Source organism: Drosophila willistoni, chromosome 3R (genome assembly GCF_018902025.1).
Source record: "Drosophila willistoni isolate 14030-0811.24 chromosome 3R, UCI_dwil_1.1, whole genome shotgun sequence".
NCBI lineage: Eukaryota > Metazoa > Arthropoda > Insecta > Diptera > Drosophilidae > Drosophila > Drosophila willistoni.
In genome coordinates, this window is record NC_061086.1 from 12,547,366 (window position 1) to 12,572,233 (window position 24,868).

A 24,868-nucleotide genomic window follows, 5' to 3' on the forward strand; every position below is an offset into this window, starting at 1 on the left:
ACTAAGCAGTCGTCAACCTGGTTTCGCTTTTCGAAAAAAAGGGGTTAATTGAGTTGTTTTGGCTTCTGTTTATTCTGCGGCATCCTTCTAATGAGCTAATGCCAACTGCATGTAATTATTTAACGACACCGCACACAAAGGAGCCAAAGCAGACAAAAATATATACAAAAACAAACCCAAAAATAGAAAAAGGTGTCATACTTACATTTTATGTGGTTTTTCTATGCATTTCCATCAAACCGGTTTCTGCATGCTGCATAAAAGAGTCCTCAACTCATAATTGCCACCAGCATATGAATATATTAACAAAAAAAAAGGACATGCTTCAAACCAAATCAAGTGGTATATACATATGATTCATTGGTCAAGGAAAGAAAATTTATCAAAACTTGATCCCAAATGTTTTTTTTGAAGATACGTCGTTTAAGTCAATTTATCATCTGATTACTTTTTGCTATATTTATTATAAAATTTATAATGATTTTACCTTTAATTTGGCTGTTTATACTTTGCTTTATATTATTTACTAAAGTTAGGTAGATCGATTAGTATTAATGACTGCAATTAGTGAATTTCATTTGATTATTTCCATGAGCTATATAGTTATTTTATAAATTATATAATTAGAATATCTATCTTACTGGAAAATACTTTTCTTTATTTATAATAAAAACGACTATGTGTGTTTGTATTGTGTGAGTAAATAAATGAAAGAATGAATATTAGATTTAATTTCGAGAGTTTAAAAGCTGTAAGAGATATTTGTTGGAATACTCTGCCGGAAATTGGCTTATTAAAAATGTTAAATAAGGAATACTGCAGACATACTTAACAAATCCACATAAAAAACCAGAGGGATGGGGCAAACTTCGACCGCGTCAAAGTTTGTATACCCTTAAAACTTTTTTGGTAACTCTTTCCTTACCTACAGCCATCAAAGTGGAAAACCCTTTTTATCTAAAAAGTCTAATGTTTGCGAAAGAACGGCCTAAAATCTTAGTATAGGAAATAACGAAGTTATTGATCGAACTGTTCGACTGTTTACTGCCGATTGTTCCTATGGGAGCTATATGATATAGTCGCCTGATCTTAGTTTAATTCGGCACACTCATTAATGGTTATATTAAACTGAGAAATAACAAATTTTTATGACATTTGCGTAGAAAGTAACAAATTTACTTGGGTTCTATTCAATAATCTCTTAGTTTTTCAACTATTTTAACGAAAATTCCTAATAATTCACTTATTAAAAAGAGACAGAAAGATTTGGCAATTGCAAACTGCTCAGTTTATTTTCGAAAGTATCTAGTACTCTCAGCTAGACGGAGGCAATTTTTTTGAGATCCAAGAAGGCCTGGGATGTTTGTAAAATTCGACCTGGTCAAGGGGGTACAGTACTTGAATCATTCTAATTCGTGAACTCATACAGTCAACATCAAAAATAAAACAAAAAGTTTACTTCTGAAAATCAAAAAAGAGAAAAACAAAAGTGAAAACATGTTGACTGTTCAATTGATCATGCAATCCGGAAAGGTTAGTAAACGTGAGGATATAACTTTTCATAGCTCTGACCAAGTGTTCTTTTCCAGCCATTGGTTATAAAGCTCCCAATCTCAGCTACCGTATACGAGCTAAAGATAGAGCTTCAAAATCTGCTCGATATTCAGCCGAAAACATTGGAGATTTCTGCATCTGATGTAACGTGTGCCGATTCAGATCTTTTAGTAGAAGTTGCTGGTCTTGCCAACAACAAACAAATTAAGCCGGTTGTGTCTTGCTATGAAGGCAACAATTTTGTGGGCTTAATACTATTCTCTCTTCAAGCCGAGGATATTGCGGTTCCATTGGTCGATAATTCGGTTCTAGAATCGAGTGAGGAGAGTGTAGAAAGCCCCTCGTATGGAGATATGCAGGAGGCATGCGGTATGGGAGGGTGCGGAATAAAGTCCCGACCATGCTCGGTTAAATCTGAGATGGAAATGGAACCTGATGTTATGAATGGTCAGCGGCCCCCGTACGTTAACATTCTCCCAGAAAACAGGCCGTTTGTCGTGGTTATATCTTCCTCAGAATGTGAGAAAAATTTTTGCGACCTGTTGGAAGAGTTCTTTGGGATTTTTAAGGATTTCAGAAAAGTTCGCTGCTTGGATTTCAATGAGGTGACTCCGGTTATCGAATACAATGGGCGGCTTTACATTGCAGCGGCCAACGAGGATTCGATGGACTGGGTGGGGCGCAACGTATGCGCCATGGAGTCGTATCAGGCCACCAGTCTTATAGACTTCCTCCATTTAACAGCGGTCAGAGTTACATGGCCAAAGGTCGAGAAGTGTTTGGAGTCAATTTTCGAGCTTCTGGAACAGCAGAATGCTAATATTACGACGGATAAGTGGGCTGTGGTGAGCCGCAAAGATGCACCCCCTATAGTGACAGATATTTGTTCCAACGAACAGGTTGAAATCTGGATGGATGGTGAGAGTATCGACATCATCAAGGAAAGATGCAACAGTCTCAAATTTTGTTTTTGGGTTATCAAGTTTGAGTTCTGCGACTAGATGCTTATATATTTTTATTTGATGCAATTTGTATTTTGAAATATTAAAAAAAAGGTTACGGTCAAACGATAGTTTATCGTAATAGAAAAATAATAAAACATAACAATTTATGGACGCAACTTTTTTGGTAACTTTCCTTACCTATAGCCAATCAAAGTCATCAAAGTGGGAAACGTTTTATCTAAAAAGGCGAAAGAACGGCCTTTAACCTTAGCATAGGAAATAACGAAGTTATTGATCAAAGTCACTGTTTACCACCGATTGTTCCTATGGGAGCTATATGATATAGTGGTCCGATCCGGCTGTATCCGAGATGTACAACCTTTACACTATATACAAGCCTACATGCAGCCTTTCAGCTCTTTGGCTCTTACGGTCTAGGTGGAGATCCCGTCGATCCAGACGGACAGACGGACATGACTAGATCGTCTCGGCTGTTGATGCTGATCAATAAGATATATACTTTATGGGGAGAAGCTTCCTTCTGCCTATTACATACATTTTGGCGACTTTAATATACCATTTCACCCTATGGGTGTATGGTATGAAAATATAGAGATTTAGATTTTATATTTAATATTTCAGTCCACTTCTTATAAAGCCAACAGAATGCTCATCTTAAAATTTCTGATATATGCTTTATAGCATTCAAGTTTCAATGTATAATGAATTAATTTTCGTAATAAATTGAATTTAAACCGGCTCGAGGTCAATCTTACAAAAGAAGATTATTTCAAAGGTAACACACAAAAAGGTGAGCAGGTTGTCTGTATAGCTATTTCAAGAACTACCAAGTTCTATCATCAGCAGACTTTGCTAAAGAACTCCAGAATTGCAATAGCCATACCATGTCTTCAACGCTAAAACTAGTTGGGAATTACATTGCCAACTAAATGAAGCGAAAAAAGCTGGCGAAGCCTACAATACCGAAGACCACCTTTTGTGCATTACCCTTAGGCGCTATGAAATATTAGTGTAAGAGCTTCGCCCTTAACAAACTAAATTCAAGACCTGTTTCTTTTTATACACGGTATATTGTACCATATAGAAAAAGGGTTTTTTTGGAATAAAATTCCAAAAATAACGGCGTGCCTTCCGTTAGTGTTATCTGGTTAGAGATTGCGACCTATTGAAATTTAAATTGAATTTAAACCGGCTCGAGGTCAATCTTACAAAAGAAGATTATTTCAAAGGTAACACACAAAAAGGTGAGCAGGTTGTCTGTATAGCTATTTCAAGAACTACCAAGTTCTATCATCAGCAGACTTTGCTAAAGAACTCCAGAATTGCAATAGCCATACCATGTCTTCAACGCTAAAACTAGTTGGGAATTACATTGCCAACTAAATGAAGCGAAAAAAGCTGGCGAAGCCTACAATACCGAAGACCACCTTTTGTGCATTACCCTTAGGCGCTATGAAATATTAGTGTAAGAGCTTCGCCCTTAACAAACTAAATTCAAGACCTGTTTCTTTTTATACACGGTATATTGTACCATATAGAAAAAGGGTTTTTTTGGAATAAAATTCCAAAAATAACGGCGTGCCTTCCGTTAGTGTTATCTGGTTAGAGATTGCGACCTATTGAAATTTAAATTGAATTTAAACCGGCTCGAGGTCAATCTTACAAAAGAAGATTATTTCAAAGGTAACACACAAAAAGGTGAGCAGGTTGTCTGTATAGCTATTTCAAGAACTACCAAGTTCTATCATCAGCAGACTTTGCTAAAGAACTCCAGAATTGCAATAGCCATACCATGTCTTCAACGCTAAAACTAGTTGGGAATTACATTGCCAACTAAATGAAGCGAAAAAAGCTGGCGAAGCCTACAATACCGAAGACCACCTTTTGTGCATTACCCTTAGGCGCTATGAAATATTAGTGTAAGAGCTTCGCCCTTAACAAACTAAATTCAAGACCTGTTTCTTTTTATACACGGTATATTGTACCATATAGAAAAAGGGTTTTTTTGGAATAAAATTCCAAAAATAACGGCGTGCCTTCCGTTAGTGTTATCTGGTTAGAGATTGCGACCTATTGAAATTTAAATTGAATTTAAACCGGCTCGAGGTCAATCTTACAAAAGAAGATTATTTCAAAGGTAACACACAAAAAGGTGAGCAGGTTGTCTGTATAGCTATTTCAAGAACTACCAAGTTCTATCATCAGCAGACTTTGCTAAAGAACTCCAGAATTGCAATAGCCATACCATGTCTTCAACGCTAAAACTAGTTGGGAATTACATTGCCAACTAAATGAAGCGAAAAAAGCTGGCGAAGCCTACAATACCGAAGACCACCTTTTGTGCATTACCCTTAGGCGCTATGAAATATTAGTGTAAGAGCTTCGCCCTTAACAAACTAAATTCAAGACCTGTTTCTTTTTATACACGGTATATTGTACCATATAGAAAAAGGGTTTTTTTGGAATAAAATTCCAAAAATAACGGCGTGCCTTCCGTTAGTGTTATCTGGTTAGAGATTGCGACCTATTGAAATTTAAATTGAATTTAAACCGGCTCGAGGTCAATCTTACAAAAGAAGATTATTTCAAAGGTAACACACAAAAAGGTGAGCAGGTTGTCTGTATAGCTATTTCAAGAACTACCAAGTTCTATCATCAGCAGACTTTGCTAAAGAACTCCAGAATTGCAATAGCCATACCATGTCTTCAACGCTAAAACTAGTTGGGAATTACATTGCCAACTAAATGAAGCGAAAAAAGCTGGCGAAGCCTACAATACCGAAGACCACCTTTTGTGCATTACCCTTAGGCGCTATGAAATATTAGTGTAAGAGCTTCGCCCTTAACAAACTAAATTCAAGACCTGTTTCTTTTTATACACGGTATATTGTACCATATAGAAAAAGGGTTTTTTTGGAATAAAATTCCAAAAATAACGGCGTGCCTTCCGTTAGTGTTATCTGGTTAGAGATTGCGACCTATTGAAATTTAAATTGAATTTAAACCGGCTCGAGGTCAATCTTACAAAAGAAGATTATTTCAAAGGTAACACACAAAAAGGTGAGCAGGTTGTCTGTATAGCTATTTCAAGAACTACCAAGTTCTATCATCAGCAGACTTTGCTAAAGAACTCCAGAATTGCAATAGCCATACCATGTCTTCAACGCTAAAACTAGTTGGGAATTACATTGCCAACTAAATGAAGCGAAAAAAGCTGGCGAAGCCTACAATACCGAAGACCACCTTTTGTGCATTACCCTTAGGCGCTATGAAATATTAGTGTAAGAGCTTCGCCCTTAACAAACTAAATTCAAGACCTGTTTCTTTTTATACACGGTATATTGTACCATATAGAAAAAGGGTTTTTTTGGAATAAAATTCCAAAAATAACGGCGTGCCTTCCGTTAGTGTTATCTGGTTAGAGATTGCGACCTATTGAAATTTAAATTGAATTTAAACCGGCTCGAGGTCAATCTTACAAAAGAAGATTATTTCAAAGGTAACACACAAAAAGGTGAGCAGGTTGTCTGTATAGCTATTTCAAGAACTACCAAGTTCTATCATCAGCAGACTTTGCTAAAGAACTCCAGAATTGCAATAGCCATACCATGTCTTCAACGCTAAAACTAGTTGGGAATTACATTGCCAACTAAATGAAGCGAAAAAAGCTGGCGAAGCCTACAATACCGAAGACCACCTTTTGTGCATTACCCTTAGGCGCTATGAAATATTAGTGTAAGAGCTTCGCCCTTAACAAACTAAATTCAAGACCTGTTTCTTTTTATACACGGTATATTGTACCATATAGAAAAAGGGTTTTTTTGGAATAAAATTCCAAAAATAACGGCGTGCCTTCCGTTAGTGTTATCTGGTTAGAGATTGCGACCTATTGAAATTTAAATTGAATTTAAACCGGCTCGAGGTCAATCTTACAAAAGAAGATTATTTCAAAGGTAACACACAAAAAGGTGAGCAGGTTGTCTGTATAGCTATTTCAAGAACTACCAAGTTCTATCATCAGCAGACTTTGCTAAAGAACTCCAGAATTGCAATAGCCATACCATGTCTTCAACGCTAAAACTAGTTGGGAATTACATTGCCAACTAAATGAAGCGAAAAAAGCTGGCGAAGCCTACAATACCGATAAATCGTATCGTAATAAATATATTGTGAACTTCAAGTCAAGTCAATAACTTGGCTACGAACAATGAAATCCACAAATAAACAACTCAATTCGACAAGTGCAAATATTTGCGCTCGCTATAGCAAAAGGTTAAGTATTTACTTATAAAATTTATCTGCTATCGATGAACCCAAATTATCAACTGGTCAAACAATGCTAATTGTTGTATAAAATGTCTTGGCCGAGCAACTGCAACGGCTGTTTTGACTGACACTTGAGCTGAATTCGATTGGATTGCCATGTTTAGCCTGAAATTGTTTATCCTGGTCACTGTGGCAGTGTCCAGTTGCCTGAGCCAGCCGTGTGTGAATCCATGCGATCCCGAGGGAACGCCTTGCTGCAACTGCTGTAGGTGCTGCAGGCCGAGACAAAGTCCGCCAACGGATTGTGGAGGAGTCGTAACCGATGAAAGCCAACCAATATGTGGCTGTAGGCCAAGATGCAACTGCGTCTGTCGATGCTGCAATTGCTGTTGGCCTCTAAATTGAAACGAAATGGATACTTGGCAACAGGATTCAAATGCAATCTTTGAGTACGTATCCGAAATTGTTTGCCATCAATAGACTTGGTGGTTGTTGTTGTTGTTGTTGCTGTTGTTTTATTAAAGTGTTGCATCCTTTGAACGTTTCATTCATCTTGTTTTGTATTACTTTGTGCACTCAATTGTAAAGCCGTGATATGCTACAATGCACAGACAATCATTTTCATTGCATTGATCACTTTTTTATTCATATCCATTCACTCGATGGCAAAGTAATTTCTCTGCCTCTTTATGTCTAAAACAAAAGACAAAAGCATAAAGCACACAAAAAACACAAAAAAGTAATCATATACCTCCCACTCAAGTCGGCCCTTTGGTCCTTGCCAGTCTGATCCATGATTCATTCACTGTGCATTTTTCTACATCAATTGTTTTCCATTATTGAAGAGTTTTGTGAAGAATTTTTTGTGTGTTATTGGAGTCACAGTTTAGTTTTTATTTGGTATATTTTAAGGACAGAAGCCACCACATGATATTATTTAATAACCCTAAAAGCCTTATCGAGTTACTTAGTACGGAAAACAAGCAATTAAAATGATGAATATGCAATATAAAATGTTTGTATTGTATTATTTATGCTAGAATGAGAGAGAGAGAGAGAGAGACAGAGAGTGAGAGGATAATTTTTGTTTCGTTTCGTTGCCATAACCCAATACAAACAGTTTATATGCTAATGAGTAGCACACACACACACACACACCAAAAAGAAACATTTTTTATCTAAAAAGGCCTGAAAAAAATACGAAAAAAAAAAAATAAAGAAGAGAACATACATTTGCCTAATGAAAATAGCACCATTAAAATGAGAAAAACAACTTTAGATACCAAAAATTCGAAACATGCCGAGTTTTGGCAATTAAAAAGGTTCTCTTAACTGTTTCCTCCCGCTGTGTCCCGCCGACATTTTGCCCCCATATGGCTGATGAATATGTATATGGTAAAAGTCAGTTCAGTCCAAGCCAATGACAATGATCGTCTAGCAAATTAGAGATTAACACGCATGTGTGTCGTCCTTTTTTGAGTTTTTTGAGTCGTCCTTTGGTTCATTGACCGATGAACGCTTGATGAATAGATGGAGAGTGCCAAACTCGTGGCCAGTTTTATAACTTACGAAATTAGAGCAATTTAATTAAACTATAAAAACGTCACGAATGCTTCAAACCGCATAAATATGTTTCTGTTTCCTTTTAGTCTTTTGTGTTTTGTGTTTTTTTATTTGGGGAAAACTCAGGTAAACGAGGGAGGATTTGACTGGCAACTGGCTGTGTGTGTTTAATAAGCTATGACGGTCTAGAAGCAGGCACACATGCATTAGGAGTAGTCCAGGGTGTACCTCTCATATCACTGGAAAATTAAGTGCATTTTCAGAGAGAGAGAGAGAGAATGACCACTTTTGGGTGTGCCTGGACACATACAAAATATAATTCCATTGCATCTTGCAATGCAAACATATTAATTAAACTGACAACAAGCCTATGCGCCTGTCAGAGGACACAGCCACTGACTGCCATTGCCTCCAGTTAGTCACAAGCAACTTAATTATAGGTAACCAATCATACCAATGTCTACAATTATCATATTTATATTGTATATAGATATACTTGGAATTTAAAAAAAAACTTCATTTATTTGTTTTCTCGAATTGAGGCTAATTTGATAATTACAATTGCGTGTGCAGTCAGTCAACTGATGGCTTAATTGTTGTAAATTTGTTAAACATATGCACAAAGTATTTGCAAAGTCATAAAGGGAAACATATACCACATATCTAGGAGTGAGAATAATGAGGGACAGGTTTCTCCCCTGTTACAACTATCTACTGAAGCCCTTTGATGAGCTTATACTACGGTTCAGATAAATGAACTTATGACTTGTTGGGATAAAACTTTTTCGTAAGTTAAGTAATAACACTTGAAAGAGCTTGTAATTTTCTTCGGAATCTATGCTACCTCTGTGCAATTTATTTTCTATCTTTCCAATCAAATTTTAAATCAAGTAAGTTAGTACTTCTTTTTCTTTTGAAATACTTGTTTAATTTTTTTTTTATCACAAGTTACTATAACATAAAATATGGAAATTTCCGACCCGAGTAAAGTACAGTGACTTTGATCAATAACTTCGTTATTTCCTATGCTAAGGTTAAAGGCCGTTCTTTCGCCTTTTTAGATAAAACGTTTCCCACTTTGATGACTTTGATTGGCTATAGGTAAGGAAAGTTACCAAAAAAGTTGCGTCCATAAATTGTTATGTTTTATTATTTTTCTATTACGATAAACTATCGTTTGACCGTAACCTTTTTTTTAACGTTTCAAAATATAAATTGCACTAAATAAAAATATATAAGCATCTAGTCGCAGAACTCAAACTTGATAATCCAAAAAGATAGTTTAAGTTGATTGCATCTCCCCTTGATGATATTTACACTCTCAGCATCTATCCAGATCTCAACCTGTTCATTGGGGCAAATATTCGTCACTATGGGGGGTGCATCTTCGCGGCTCACCACGGCCCACTTCTCCGTCGTAATATCAGCATTCTGTAGTTCCAGAAGCTCGAAAATTGACTCCAAACACTTCTCGACCTTTGGCCATGTAACTCTGACCGGTGTCAAGTGTAGAAAGTCTATAAGACTGGTGGCCTGATATGTCTCCATGGAGCATACGTTGCGCCCCACCCAGTCCATCGTATCCTCGTTTGCCGCTGCAATGTAAAGCCGTTCATTGTATTCGATCACCGGAGTCACCTCATGAAATCCATTGAAATCCAAGCAGCGAACATTTCTGAAGTCCAAAAAAATCCCAAAGAACTCTTCCAACAAATCGCAGAAGTTTTTCTCACATTCTGAGGAAGATATAACCACGACAAACGGCCTGTTTTCTGGGAGAATGTTAACGTACGGGGGCCGCTGACCATTCATAACATCAGGTTCCATTTCCATCTCAGATTTAACCGAGCATGGTCGGGACTTTATTCCGCACCCTCCCATACCGCATGCCTCCTGCATATCTCCATACGAGGGGTTTTCTAGACTCTCCTCACTGGATTCGAGAACATATTTGATCCTATTTTCAAAAGACTGAATATTCAGTCACTGAATTTTGATTTCCTATTCCTAATACTTACCGTTTAGTCTCTATGGTTATTTCATGCTCTTGGGCTTTTCGTTTAATAACTCGCTTGCAACCAATAGTGGATGGCTGGACGGATTCGCCACTAGATCCCGAGGATAGCTCACTGCCGGAAGATTCACTTCCTTCGAGCGACACAACGTCAATACTTGGGTCTGACACCGAATTATCGACCAATGGAACCGCAATATCCTCGGCTTGAAGAGAGAATAGTATCAAGCCCACAAAATTGTTGCCTTCATAGCAAGACACAACCGGCTTAATTTGTTTGGTTTTGCCTAGACCAGCAACTTCTGTTAATAGATCTGAATCGGACCACGTTACATCAGAAGCACAAATCTCCAATGTTTCCACCTGAATATCGAGAAGGCTCTGAAGCTCAGTCTTTAGCTCGTGTACGGTAGCTGAGATTGGGAGCTTCATAACCAATGGCTGGAAAAGAACACTTGGTCACGATTATGAAAAGTTATATCCTCACGTTTACTAACCTTTCCGGATTGCATGATCAATTGAACAGTCAACATGTTTTCACTTTTGTTTTTCTCTTTTTTGATTTTCAGAAGTAAACTTTTTGTTTTATTTTTGATGTTGACTGTATGAGTTTACGAATTAGAATGATTCAAGTACTGTACCCCCTTGACCAGGTCGAATTTTACAAACATCCCAGGCCTTCTTGGATCTCAAAAAGTGTGAATTGACTTCGTCTATCTGAAAGTACTAGATACTTTCGAAAATAAACTGAGTAGTATGCAAATGCCAAATCTTTCTGTTTCTTTTTAATAAGTGAATTATTAAGAATTTTCGTTAAAATAGTTGAAAAATTAAGAGATTATTGAATAGAACCCAATGACTAAATCCTGTTTTATTTTTCGACGATCGGTCGAAAACAGTGACTTTTGTCAATAACTTCGTTTCTTTCTATATTTCTCAGTTTAATATAACTATTAATGACTGTGCGGAATTCAACTAAGATTGGACGACTATATCATATAGTCCCAAAGGAACGATCTATAGAAAACAGTGACTTCGATCAATAACTTCAGTATTTCCTATACTAAGATTTTAAACCGTTGTTTTGCAAACATTAGACTTTTTAGATAAAACGGTTTTCCACTTTGATGGCTGTAGGTAAGGAAAGAGTTACCAAAAAAGTTGCAAGGGTATACAAACTTTGACGCGGTCGAAGTTTGCCCCATCCCTCTGGTTTATATATGGATTTAATTCGAAACGTAATATTTTAGATCGTGCAATATTGATTATTGGGAAGTTTTGTTTATCCCTGTTTACGTATTCCTGTTCCAGCCTTAACCAAGTCAAAAGAATGCCGATACAAAGTAGATGTGAAACAAGGACATGGATACTTTTGGCATAATAAACTTTGATGACAAAATCCACCAACGTTTCGTTAGTAAAGCAACAATATTTTTCTATTACGATAAACTATCGTTTGACCGTTGCCAGTCAGAATAATCGGCAGACAAATGAGACTGCCGCAATTGTAACCTTTTTTTAACATTTCAAAATATATATTGCATAAAATAAAAATATAAAGGCCTATTCTAATCGCAGAACTCAAATTTGATAACCCAAAAACAAAATTTGAGGCTGTTGCATCTTTCCTTGATGGTGTCCACACTATCTGCATCCATCCAGATTTCAACCTGTTCGTTGGGACAAATATCTGTCACTATGGGGGGTGCATCTTCGCGGCTCACCACAGCCCACTTATCCGTCGTAATATCAGCATTCTGCTGTTCCAGAAGCTCGAAAATTGACTCCAAACACTTCTCGACCTTTGGCCACGTAACTCTGGCCGGTGTCAGGTGTAGGAAGTCTATGAGACTGGTGGCCTGATATGTCTCCATGGAGCATACGTTGCCCGCCACCCAGTCCATCGTATCCTCATTGGCCGCTGCAATGTAAAGTCGCCCATTATACTCAGTGTCTGGAGTCACCTCATTGAAATCCAAACAGCGAACATTTCTGAAATCCTTAAAAATTCCAAAGAACTCTTCCAACAGGTCGCAAAAATTTTTCTCACATTCTGAGGAAGATATAACCACGACAAACGGCCTGTTTTCTGGGAGAATGTTAACGTACGGGGGCCGCTGACCATTTATAACATCAGGTTCCATTTCGATTTCAGATTTAACCGGGCGTGGTCGGGACTTTATTCCGCAGCCTCCCATATCGCATGCCTCCTGCATATCTCCATACGAGGGGTTTTCTAGACTCTCCTCACTGGATTCGAGAACATATTTGATCCTATTTTCAAAAGACGGAATATTCAGTCACTGAATTTTGATTTCCTATTCCTAATACTTACCGTTTAGTCTCTATGGTTATTTCATGTCCTTGGGCTTTCCGTTTAATACCTCGCTTGCAATCAATAGTGGTTGGCTGGACGGATTCGCCACTAGATCCCGAGGATAGCTCAATGACGGAAGATTCACTTCCTTCGATACTTGAGTCTGACACCGAATTATCGACTAATGGATCGGCGAAATCCTCGCCCCCAAGGGAAAATAGTATCAAGCCCACAAAATTGTTGCCTTCATAGCAAGACACAACCGGCTTAATTTGTTTGTTGTTGGCAAGACCAGCAACTTCTACTAAAAGATCTGAATCGGCACACGTTACATCAGATGCAGAAATCTCCAATGTTTTCGGCTGAATATCGAGCAGATTTTGAAGCTCTATCTTTAGCTCGTATACGGTAGCTGAGATTGGGAGCTTCATAACCAATGGCTGGAAAAGAACACTTGGTCACGATTATGAAAAGTAATGTCCTCACGTTTACTAACCTTTCCGGATTGCATGATCAATTGAACAGTCAACATGTTTTCACTTTTGTTTTTTTTTTTTTGATTTTCAGAAGTAAACTTTTTGTTTTATTTTTGATGTTGACTGTATGAGTTCACGAATTAGAATGATTCAAGTACTGTACCCCCTTGACCAGGTCGAATTTTACAAACATCCCAGGCCTTCTTGGATCTCAAAAAGTGTGAATTGACTTCGTCTATCTGAAAGTACTAGATACTTTCGAAAATAAACTGAGTAGTATGCAAATGCCAAATCTTTCTGTTTCTTTTTAATAAGTGAATTATTAAGAATTTTCGTTAAAATAGTTGAAAAATTAAGAGATTATTGAATAGAACCCAATGACTAAATCCTGTTTTATTTTTCGACGATCGGTCGAAAACAGTGACTTTTGTCAATAACTTCGTTTCTTTCTATATTTCTCAGTTTAATATAACTATTAATGACTGTGCGGAATTCAACTAAGATTGGACGACTATATCATATAGTCCCAAAGGAACGATCTATAGAAAACAGTGACTTCGATCAATAACTTCAGTATTTCCTATACTAAGATTTTAGGCCGTTCTTTTGCAAACATTAGACTTTTTAGATAAAAAGGGTTTTCCACTTTGATGGCTGTAGGTAAGGAAAGAGTTACCAAAAAAGTTGCAAGGGTATACAAACTTTGTGGCGGTTGAAGTTAGCCCCGGCCCTCTGGTTATTTATTATGTTAAATTCTTAAGACGGTCTTGCAATAACTAAAAAAATACGCAAAATTTATAAAAGTTGTTGAGTGAATTTGTATTTTGTGGATCACGAATTGATTTGGTACTTGAAACGAAAATAAAAATAAAAGAATCATTGGTTTAAATATTGAAATAAGTCGTGACTTTAAACGAAACTTTAATGTATGATTACAAACATTATATGTATGATTATATGAAATGAAATCATGTTTATGAATATAAATCATTAAATTTCATAATTTATGCATGTTCATTGGCAACGTAATTGAACTGTAGACTGAACTGACAATTTTCCAGATTAGATGTTTGTTTAAGAATAAACATCGGGTTCATCTGAAGCGGCTTCACCAAATCAGATGCACTAAAGAAAATATAATACAACTGTACTTTGTCACAAAACAACTAACCTAGCATATGACTAGAAATACAATCAGCCACACATGTTGTGGGAACAAACACTTGTAATTGTAAACTAACCCAAACGATCACAACGGCAGGATGTCAAGTGGCCGACGCCGTGCCCAAAATAATAATAATTTTACAACCCCCGAATGCGTGGGGTGAGTCGTACTAGAATAAGATCTACTTAAGAACAATTGTTACCTACTAGAGCCTAAGATTTCCTATATAAACTCCGTACTTTAGTAAATAAAATCAGTTCATATTTTGAATTCAACGAATGAAGATTGGGTTATTTTCCTTCTCCCGGAATCCCTATTCATTTTGGTCCTTCGAGCCGGATGGATCATTTTGGTCCTTCGAGCCGGATGGATCATGTTTGGTCCTTCGAGCCGGATGGATCATGTTTGGTCCTTCGATAAAAAAGAACTCTGTAGTTTTCCCCCACCAGTGGTAAGAGACTCAGAGGTTCAATCAGCTCCTTAAGGTCTGAATTCTTATGATAAGATCAGATAAAGGTAGCAAAATAAAAAACTCTTGTTTTCCCCCACCAGTGGTAAGAGACAGAGTATAAAATTAAAGCAAAATATTATTGCTTAATAAATAAAAAATGCGTGCGTCTGAATTTAAAGGCAGTTTGGCTAGTGGAGCAACTGTAGTATCTTCAGCGGCGGGAGAGTTTTTAACCGATCTTAAAGGCAGTTTGGCTAGTGGAGCAACTGTAGTAATTTCGGCAGTGTGTATGTACACTAATATCGTTGCAAACGCTGTATGTAGTTGCAAGTAGGCAACAAAGATCAGCAGCAGAGCAATGAAACAGTTGCAATTAGCCAACAAAGGATAGCAGAAGAGCAACAACATAGTTTCAGAGACGAAAAGGATGGTGCCAGGTTGACGCAGGAGCAGATCGGAGAGGCGAGCGGAGTTCGAACGAGTTTAAGGAGAGGCGAGCGGAGGCAAAGCATGGTTTTCTAACAATTTAAAGGTCGCTTAAATAAAAAACTAATTACATACTACACAAATAAATTCCAAAACGTCCCATTTGGCTGCCCTTCGCAGAATGTTTAAGAATAAACATCGTGTTCATCTGAAGCGGCTTCACCAAATCAGATGCACTAAAGAAAATGTAATACAACTGTACTTTGGCACAAACAACTAACCTAGCATATGACTAGAATTACAATCAGCCACACGCGTTGTGGGAAAAACACTTGTAATTGTAAACTAACCCAAATGATCACGACGGCAGGATGTCAAGTGGCCGATGCCGTGCCCAAAATAATAATAATTTTTCAACCCCCGAATGCGTGGGTGTGAGTTGTACTAGAATAAGATCTCCTTAAGAACAATTGTTACCTCCTAGAGCCTAAGATTTCCTATATAAACTCCGTACTTTAGTAAATAAAATCAGTTCATATTTTGAATTCAACGAATGAAGATTGGGTTATTTTCCTTCTCTCCGGGAATCCCTATTCAATGTTAATAATAATTTAATTGGATTAATAGATGAGAATTGTATGTGAATGAAAAATCAACAAGAGAAAAAAAAAATGAAATTATCAAAATAAAAATCAAAGTTAAATTTAAGCGAATTTTCATTAACTTTTGCTATGCCAAACATTGAGTGGAGTGACAATGAGTTGTTTGTTTGTTCAGTCAAATTGATTGATGAGACAGGCCACAAAATAGAGTGTGTATCAGGGAAACTTTGACAGATTGCAGGAGAGTGGAGTGTGAGAAGTGGAGAGGGGCAAGGGGAGAGACTGCATGAGGAAATGAAGTCAAATGAAATTTTACAACAGTCGGCACAGCAAAAGTGTCAAACACCAACACCAAACGGAGCCACGAGTCAAATATTGTGACACTTTATCAACCACAAAAATGAAAAGGGGTTGTGGTTAAGTCAGAGAAAATGAGATACAGATACAGATACAGGGATACAAGGATAGAGATAACAAATGTAAATGCCTCATGAATATTGTTGTGCGTGCGGCTTATTGACATTAATGTAGCAATTGTCAAAGGATTTATTAATATCAAAGTTGTACGGGGGATGTTTCCTGGTATAAAGGGCATTAAAGTGTTATTGTTGCTGTTGTCTTTGTTGTTGTTGTTGTTATCAATCATTTGATTGATATTAATGAGCACAAAATTTGCATACAGCATGTGCTTAGATAGATTTGCCAAAATGTTTGCATAAATTACAAGGGTAATTAAATTTCTCTGACAAGACTTTGCTTTCGAATGAATGTGAAATGTAAATTGAGGGTGGGGGGTAGAGGAGACTGTTTCTAAATAAAAGGAAGTTCAATTTAAAACAACTTTCCTTTTTTCCGACATGTGTGTGTGTGTTGGTGTGTGTAAATTATAAAGAATTTGCCGACATTTTATTCTGGAAAATGAGAAACAGAAAATCCACACAAGATAAAATGTAACAAGAAGATCAACAATAAAGCCACAAGAATACAAATTACCAAGTCAAAAAATGGGGTAGACAGGAAAGCAATACACACAGCATACAGCACACACACATACATACAGACAGTACTCACATATATACATATAGAGCACTCACACACACTTAGTCAACCATATAAATGCACAGTTTGCGATGCATATAAAAAACGGAAAGAAAATTTGAATTTTTAAATTAGTTTTGTTAACTTTTTGCTCTTTCTCCCCAACTCTGTATCTTATTCTGTCTCTTTCTTATTCTCGTTATGTCTGTCCTTCTCTTTCTCTCTCTCTCTCTCTTTCCCCGTCTCTATCACACAGCATAGCCTGGAAATGTTTAACGACTCGTAAGGAAATTGCAAAGTAAAATGTCTTCAGGAACTTCAACATTTTTATGCAGGAAAGGCAAAAAGAAGGCAGCAGCAAATGTAATAATAAAAAGCAAAGAAAACCACAAGATGGCGAACGTGTGTGTATGGGTGTGTGTGTGTATCTATGTGGGTGGTTGCCTTGGTGGGTGATTTTGTCTTCGGCCTGGAAAATGGCGAATTAAATTTGAAATTGCGGGCTCTCTTGTTGGTGAATGGATGGAGGCTAAGACCGAACGAAAGAACGAAGAAAAAAAACAGGCAAATGTCACAGCAAGTTGCGGTAAAAGTTGTGTCTGGCATTGCTTTTTGTTGTGTGAAATATGGAAAAATGTCTGTTTTGCCAGATAATGTGTGTGCGACTGCTGCTTATGCATACAAAATGGAAAGCACCTTCAGGTGTACACAACAGACAGCGCAGGTACAGGTACACGGTTACAGGTGAAAAGAAGTAGCAAGTTTATTTGTTTTGTCACTCATCGCACGCAACTTGGAGACTTTTGACTCTCATGGATTTATAATTTTTTCCCCTTGCCATTATTCTATTCTCATTTCAAATGCAAAGCTGTACTTTGTATAGAATTTAGAATTACATTGGTTCTCGGTTTTTTGTTTTCAAATTAACAGGCTTCTATAGAGCTAAATTAGAAACTTTTTTATTTGATTCAATCTCTACGAAGGGAAAAAAATGCAAAAATATGTAGCATACTTACGAGCGCTGGCAGAATTATACGAAACGTAGCTAGAATTGTGACCAATATAATAGAGAATACACACTCACACACACATACACAAATGTACCCACACATACAAGCTGATGAGGATAAAAAGCAGAACAAACTTTGTGCAATTTATTTTGCCAAGTAAAATTACTTGTCGCTTCAGGCAAATGACTGACGCGTAAGTCCACTACATTTGAGAGAAAAACACACAAAAAAGGAAAACAGAAAACACAAAATGACTGAAAGAGAACAAGACAGAGATAGACAGAGTGAGCTAAAGAGAGATAGACTTGAGTGTTGTGTTTGTGTGTGTGTGTGAATTCAAAGTGAACGCCATGTCACGAAAAATATTAAAATTAGCATTAACATTTCTCATTCGTTTCTGTGCATTCATTTTGCCTTTGGTGCGAAATGTTGCAATCAAAAATTGGCTACCAACCAAACCCAAACCCAAACCTCTGCATTTGCCAAGCCTCGACCTTCTTTCCCTCCTTCTCCTCCTCTAGTCCAGCTGAAAAGATGAAAGGCAAAACTGTCGACACACTGCGGTGGGCCAAAGGCAAAAACTTTTGATGCTGCTACTTTGCTACTTGCTACTTGTCAGCATTTCCCTCTTGCTTTTTTTTTTTTGTTTCTCATCCTGACGAGGACATTATAGTCGGTCACATGCAAACCCATACATAGAAACACACAAACACACATATGCTTCGTACACTTGCAAAAATTTGTTGAATTTTTGATTATAATTTGCACTTTGATTATTTAAATTTATGCTTTCTGTAAAGAAAAATTGAACAAGTTTTCACATTTATTTGCAGCTCCTTAAGTTGACACAAAAACTAAGTTATCGAACTTTATTGCAATCAACAGATTGATCGATTGAGTTAAAGAATAAGACGTGGAATACCTATCTGAAGCAATGATATTGGAGACCCACAAAGATTCAATTAGAATGTGTATCCTATGCTCAGAGAAGTTCCTTTGGTTCGATTGGTTGAGTGTATATAGCTATCCTTTTCTTTTACCGAAATCCTCCATCTGATTAAAAGTTAAAAGTTATTTTTACGCCACTGAAAATAATATATTGAAAAGATTAATTTATTTTAAGTTCTAGTAGTAAAATTGTAATAATGGAAATATACAAATATTGTAATTATTTACTAACCCAGTAATCTCCACGATTAATTACTTTACGCAAATGGCACCAGGGACGGCCGCAAATGAACGGGGCAATGCAGCCCCAACAACTGATGCGCGCCCCCTCAGCTGCAAGCTCTTTTATAGCCCCAGCGAACGCAACGAGCGGGAGAAAATACAAGAGTACCTCTCCCAATGCAATGCTCCCTCTCCCACTTGCTTGCCCTCTCTGGCATAAGCATGTTTGTGGGAGGGAGCGAGTTGCAGCGTCTGAGCGTGAGGTAGCGTGAGAGTATGCGTGCACTTGCTGATCGGGAGAGTGCAAATTGGTAGGAAGAACAATTTCTATGGGAGAAATACGGAGTGTGAGGTGGCGTAACAGAGTGCGTATAATTTCTGATCGAGAGAGTGGGAGTTGTGGAGAGGGAGATTGTGTGTGGCAGTTAAAGAGATACATTAGTAGATGAGAGAGTGAGAGGTAAAGATATAGAAATTGGATTTAATCGCGCTTATTGTTTATAAATTATAATTTGATAAGTTCGAATCAATATCTCATAAATAGCATAGTAATTGCCTACATTATCATTAAGCGAATTATAATCTAGTCTAAAGAAACAAAATTAACTTTTTTCAGGCTTATCTCTTATATTACAACTAATTATAACAGGAATATAATCAAGTCTTTCGATCAGCTTATGGTGAGTACAACAATAAAGATATTTGTTGATGATTACTAATTTGATCGATAATATGAAGATACATGCTAAATTACAGTAATAAGGAAAATTTGGTTAATATTTATAGATCGAAATCTTGAATTTTCCTAAAAATTATAATTACCATGACAAAGCTTTAAAAATTATTTAAGGCAGACTAATTCGAAACTTTCGTTCTTTCCAGTGTATTTGTGTGTGTTTTTTTTTGTTGTTTTGAATCTTTATGCTTTGTTTGTCTTATTTCACATTTTGTCAGTCAATTTCAATTGATAAAAACTCTGATTGGTTTCTTCGTTATGTTTTCTTGTACGTGTCAGAGAAGGGAAAATTAACATATTTATGATTTTTATTATGATCAACTTGGTGAAAGTTTCATCTCTTTGGATGGTTTTGGTTGTGTGTGTGTGTGTGTGTGTGGGTTGTAAAAAAGTTTTTAATTTACAATTTTTGTTCTTGCTTTGCATACAAATGCGCAAGGTTAAAACTAATTAAATGTGCCTTATAGCAAAGTTGCTTTTCATCATTTTCGCAGAGATTCAGTTGGGTGGGATGGTCGGATTTGGATTTGTAATTTGTATTTGGTGGGGACGACAGCTTGACAAATGGATAAACTGGTGGGGGTGTCAAACAGCTTTGATAAGTAACAAGCAATGGCGGTGGCGTTGCTTTTTAAACAAATGGCCAACGTCAATTTGAAGGTGTGGCCTGTTCTGGCCTGGCCTGGATTGGATTGGATTGGCGTGACATGGCCTGGCCTGCTGGCAATAGAGAGAAAGCCAACTAATTTTCATGCTTGGCACGCGTACAAATACAAGGAAAATGATTAGAACGGGGGTGGCAGGCGAGGAAGAAATTGGGTATACGTTTTGGTTCGTTTAAGGCTATTTGGCATATTAGTTAGAGTAATTAAATAGCAAATGCATAGTTAATTGGAAATGCCTCCTCCTCCCCCCATTCAAATGGACATTTGCGAATGCGAGTTCGAGTGTAATAAAATAAAAGAAAAGTTTTAATAAAACTTAACTTGAATGTCGGCCATTTTGTGGGCCACAGCAGTGCGTGCCTATTTATTTAACAAATTAGCATAATTGTTCACAAAATAAAATTCAACTTAACTACAAATGATGGCAGACGTCGCCCAGTTAGCCCAGGACCTGTGTCCTGGTCGTTCGTCGTAGCTGTTAATTAACATGTGGGTGCAGAAGGACTGACAGGACATAAGCTGGACAGACAATTCGACGCATCCCGCAGCGCAAATTAGTTTGTACGCCAATGCTAATTGCAAAATAGCATGTCAGCGAACAATGAAAAGCTCTCCTAACGTTTTTTCCTAACTTGTTACTATTACTGGGGCTCTTGTTGTTGTTGTTGTTGTTGTTGTTGCTGGTTGGAAAATATATGAAAATTGTTTTGACTTTAGATAAGCGACAACTGGGCAAAGTCAAAGTCAAGTGGGTGGGGCACATCACATGGCATCTAGAAGGCTTGGGCATGGACATAGGCATGGGCCATGGGTATGCCGTGATAGACGCGACGCGCTAAGCGAAAGGACAATAAAATTTATGACCTGCAGTTGAAGACGAGCCAAACCACTCAGATACAAATACAGATACTTGAAAGCCACTTGCAAAGTTTAATTATACCCAACATAGGGGAAGGGAGAAAAGAAAACGAGTAGAAAATGTTTTAAAACTGCTTCAAAACTTAAACATCTGGTCGAGTGTTGTCGAGATCATCATCGTCATCGTCATCTATCTATGTATGTATCCTTCCTTCCTTTGTCATGTATTCCTACTCATTGACTGACTGACTCTCCGGGCTCTTCATTCAGCCTTTGTGTGTGTCCATCGGAGATAAGCTTTGTCGCCCAGTTTGTCGCAAACACGCAACAACAACTTTAGCCAATGCTGAATCTACCACCTACATACATACATATATATGAAGTTGTCTTTATGCTCTTGTATATGGCTTTGTCTGATTATATGAAAAGCAATTTTAAACAGCCCAAACACACAGTTTGGCAAGCTCCCAAGTCCGGGATTCGTTTTTGTTTAAAGTGTTGCCCGGCACACAATTGTTGCGAATGTCTTGGGCTTCAAATGTATCTCTACTTGGCTGCGATTTATATCGTGCAAAACAATTTAACAAATGGCTTTTATTATTGTCATTTGATAATGCGAGCCCAGAATTCATTATTGCCAATAACTAAGCGAAACAAGTGACTAAGAAGAATGGACATGTATCATGGAAGGGGATAATTTTAAAATGAATTCCTTTGGTTCAATTAAGACTTATTGAAATAAAACGATTGTAATTATTCCATTTTAGCCGAGTTATATTGGATCTATTAAGTCAAAAGCTTGTACTTTGCCTAGGTACAAGGAATCACAGCTAAATTTTAACACACATGAGATTAAACTGAAGATTTTACCGGAAATCATTTAATAATTATTGGATTAGGGGAAAATTCGTAGCATTACCTACTAGATTGCCCTAATCAATCAAGAAAACACAATAGACGACTGTGCACTAAGGACATTGTTTGGAATAGAGGACAAATATTAGTTAATGATATTAGGAATCAATTATTATGTCGCCTTTGTGTGTAATCCCTATTTCTCTTACTAACTTTACCAGAAATAGTATAAAAGATACAACATACGTATATAATTACTAATTATCTAAACTAAAACTTTGGCAAAACGCAATAGATTGAAAATAGTTCATACTAATAATTCTAATACGTGGAGTTTAAGTGGTAATCCATTTTAAATTATTAAAGTGATTTTTAAAAGGGTCTTTAAAAGCCTTAAAAAAGCTTAATATCCTCGAGACAGAGTTATCAACAATCTATTACTTTTTTGATGCTATACTTATCGTCCATCTATAAGAGCTAAAGAGGTGAAATTTTGCATGTAGGCTTGTATATACTGCACAGTTTGCATATCTCGGATTCAGCCGGATCAGAAAACTATATCATATAGCTCCCATAAAAACGGCAAAGTAACGAACAGTGACTTTTCTCAAAATTTTTTTTATTAAAATTTTATAATAGTGAGTTTATTACACTTATAGACGACTGTGACAAATTCGATCAAGATCGGGAGACTATATCATATGACTCCCAATCGGTGGAAAACAGTGACTTTGATCAATAACTTCGCTATTTCCTATGCTAAGATCAACGTTTCGTTAGTAAAGCAACGTCCATAAATTATTATATTTTATTATTTTTTTATTACGATAAACTATCGTTTGACCGTTGCCAGTCCGAATAATCGGCAGACAAACGAGTCTGCAGCAATCGTAACATTTCAAAATATATATTGCATAAAATAAAAATATAATGGCGTTTTCTAGTCGCAGAACTCAAACTTGATCATCCAAAAAGATAGTTTAAGTTGGTTGCATCTGCCCTTGATGATATCCACACTTTCGGCATCCATCCAGATCTCCACCTGTTCATTGGGGCAAATTTTCGTCACTATGGGGGGTGCATCTTCGCGGCTTACCACAGCCCACTTCTCCGTCGTAATATTAGCATTCTGCAGTTCCAGAAGGTTGAAAATTGACTGCAAACACTTCTCGACCTTTGGCCATGTAACTCTGACCGGTGTCAAGTGTAGAAAGTCTATAAGACTGGTGGCCTGATACGACTCCATGGCGCATACGTTGCCCCCCACCCAGTCCATCGTATCCTCGTTTGCCGCTGCAATGTAAAGCCGCCCATAGTACTCAGTGACTGGAGTCACCTCATTGAAATCCAAGCAGCGAACATTTCTGAAATTCATAAAAATCCCAAAGAACTCTTCCAACAGATCGCAAAAATTTTTGTCGCATTCTGAGGAAGATATAACCACAACAAACGGCCTGTTTTCTGGGAGAATGTTAACGTACGGGGGCCGCTGACCATTTATAACATCTGGTTCCATTTCCATCTCAGATTTAACCGAGCATGGTCGGGACTTAATCCCGCAGCCTCCCATGCCGCATGCCTCCTGCATATCTCCATACGAGGGGCTTTCTAGACTCTCCTCACTCGATTCTAGAACCTGTTTGAACCTATTTTCAAAAGACGGAATATTCAGTCACTGAATTCTGATTTCCTATTCCTAATACTTACCGTTTAGTCTCTTTGGGTTTTTCATGTCCTTGGGCTTTTCATTTAATACCTCGCTTGCAATCAATAGTGGATGGCAGGACGGATTCGCCACTAGATCCCGAGGATAGCTCACTGCCGGAAGATTCACTTCCTTCGAGCGACACAACGTCAATACTTGGGTCTGACACCGAATTATCGACCAATGGAACCGCAATATCCTCGGCTTGAAGAGAGAATAGTATCAAGCCCACAAAATTGTTGCCTTCATAGCAAGACACAACCGGCTTAATTTTTTTGTTTTTGCCTAGACCAGCAACTTCTGTTAATAGATCTGAATCGGCAAACGTTACATCAGAAGCACAAATCTCCAATGTTTCCACCTGAATATCGAGAAGGCTCTGAAGCTCAGTCTTTAGCTCGTGTACGGTAGCTGAGATTGGGAGCTTCATAACCAATGGCTGGAAAAGAACACTTGGTCACGATTATGAAAAGTTATATCCTCACGTTTACTAACCTTTCCGGATTGAATGATCAATTGAACAGTCAACATATTTTCACTTTTGTTTTTTCTTTTTTGATTTTCAGAAGTAAACTTTTTATTTTATTTTTGATGTTGACTGTATGAGTTTACGAAGTAGAATGATTGAAGTACTGTACCCCCTTGACCAGGTCGAATTTTACAAACATCCCAGGCCTTCTTGGATCTCAAAAATGTGTGAATTGCTGCTGTCTAACCGAAAGTACTAGATACTTTCGAAAATAAACTGAGTAGTATGCAATTGCCAAATCTTCCTGTCTCTTTTTAATAAGTGAATTATTAAGAATTTTCGTTAAAATAGTTGAAAAATTAAGAGATTATTGAATAGAACCCAATGACTAAATCCTGTTTTATTTTTCGACGATCGGTCGAAAACAGTGACTTTTGTCAATAACTTCTTTACTTTCTACGCAAATGTCATAAAAATTTATATTTCTTAGTTTAGTACAACTATTAATGACTGTGCCGAATTAAACTAAGATCGGGCGACTATGTCATATAGCTCGCATAGGA

At 37.2% G+C, this 24,868-nt stretch overlaps 3 protein-coding genes across 10 annotated transcripts in view; 1 reads left to right on the forward strand and 2 right to left on the reverse strand.

The window, feature by feature from the left end:
- Window positions 1-1,354: 1,354 nt before the first annotated feature.
- LOC111519517 overlaps window positions 1,355-24,868 on the forward strand; it is a 43,365-nt gene continuing 19,851 nt past the window's right edge. Inside the window, exons 1-2 of one of the 4 annotated variants that reach the window (XM_047011668.1) lie at window positions 1,358-1,533; window positions 1,590-2,674. In XM_047011668.1, the coding sequence (XP_046867624.1) occupies window positions 1,498-1,533; window positions 1,590-2,555 (1,002 nt within the window). In that variant the 5' untranslated portion in view covers window positions 1,358-1,497 and the 3' untranslated portion in view covers window positions 2,556-2,674. Of the gene's footprint in view, window positions 1,534-1,589; window positions 2,675-24,868 lie in introns of those variants that run through there. The other 3 variants (XM_047011661.1, XM_047011667.1, XM_047011662.1) reach the window with 3 other exon arrangements.
- On the reverse strand, window positions 9,472-13,252 carry LOC26529392. Of its 3 annotated transcripts, none has more exons than XM_047011652.1 (3): window positions 13,176-13,233; window positions 10,367-10,803; window positions 9,472-10,305 (listed from the first exon to the last, which is right to left on the reverse strand). In XM_047011652.1, the coding sequence occupies exons 1-3, from the start codon at window positions 13,209-13,211 to the stop codon at window positions 9,591-9,593; spliced, it is 1,188 nt and encodes a 395-aa protein (XP_046867608.1). In that variant the 5' UTR covers window positions 13,212-13,233; the 3' UTR covers window positions 9,472-9,590. The 3 variants fall into 3 exon arrangements, with proteins under 3 accessions (XP_046867608.1, XP_023036557.2, XP_046867613.1); XM_023180789.2 differs by lacking the exon at window positions 13,176-13,233 and adding an exon at window positions 10,860-10,883; XM_047011657.1 differs by lacking the exons at window positions 9,472-10,305; window positions 10,367-10,803 and adding exons at window positions 11,894-12,636; window positions 12,698-13,119 and having other exon boundaries at window positions 13,176-13,252.
- Window positions 22,933-24,503, reverse strand: LOC111519516. 3 transcript variants are annotated; one of them, XM_023180790.2, is made up of 3 exons: window positions 24,332-24,503; window positions 24,006-24,275; window positions 22,933-23,767 (listed from the first exon to the last, which is right to left on the reverse strand). In XM_023180790.2, exons 1-3 carry the CDS (start codon window positions 24,365-24,367, stop codon window positions 23,072-23,074), a joined length of 1,002 nt encoding a protein of 333 aa, XP_023036558.1. In that variant the 5' UTR covers window positions 24,368-24,503; the 3' UTR covers window positions 22,933-23,071. The 3 variants fall into 3 exon arrangements, with proteins under 3 accessions (XP_023036558.1, XP_046867644.1, XP_046867645.1); XM_047011689.1 differs by having other exon boundaries at window positions 23,700-23,777; window positions 23,839-24,275; XM_047011688.1 differs by lacking the exon at window positions 24,332-24,503 and having other exon boundaries at window positions 22,933-23,777; window positions 23,839-24,068.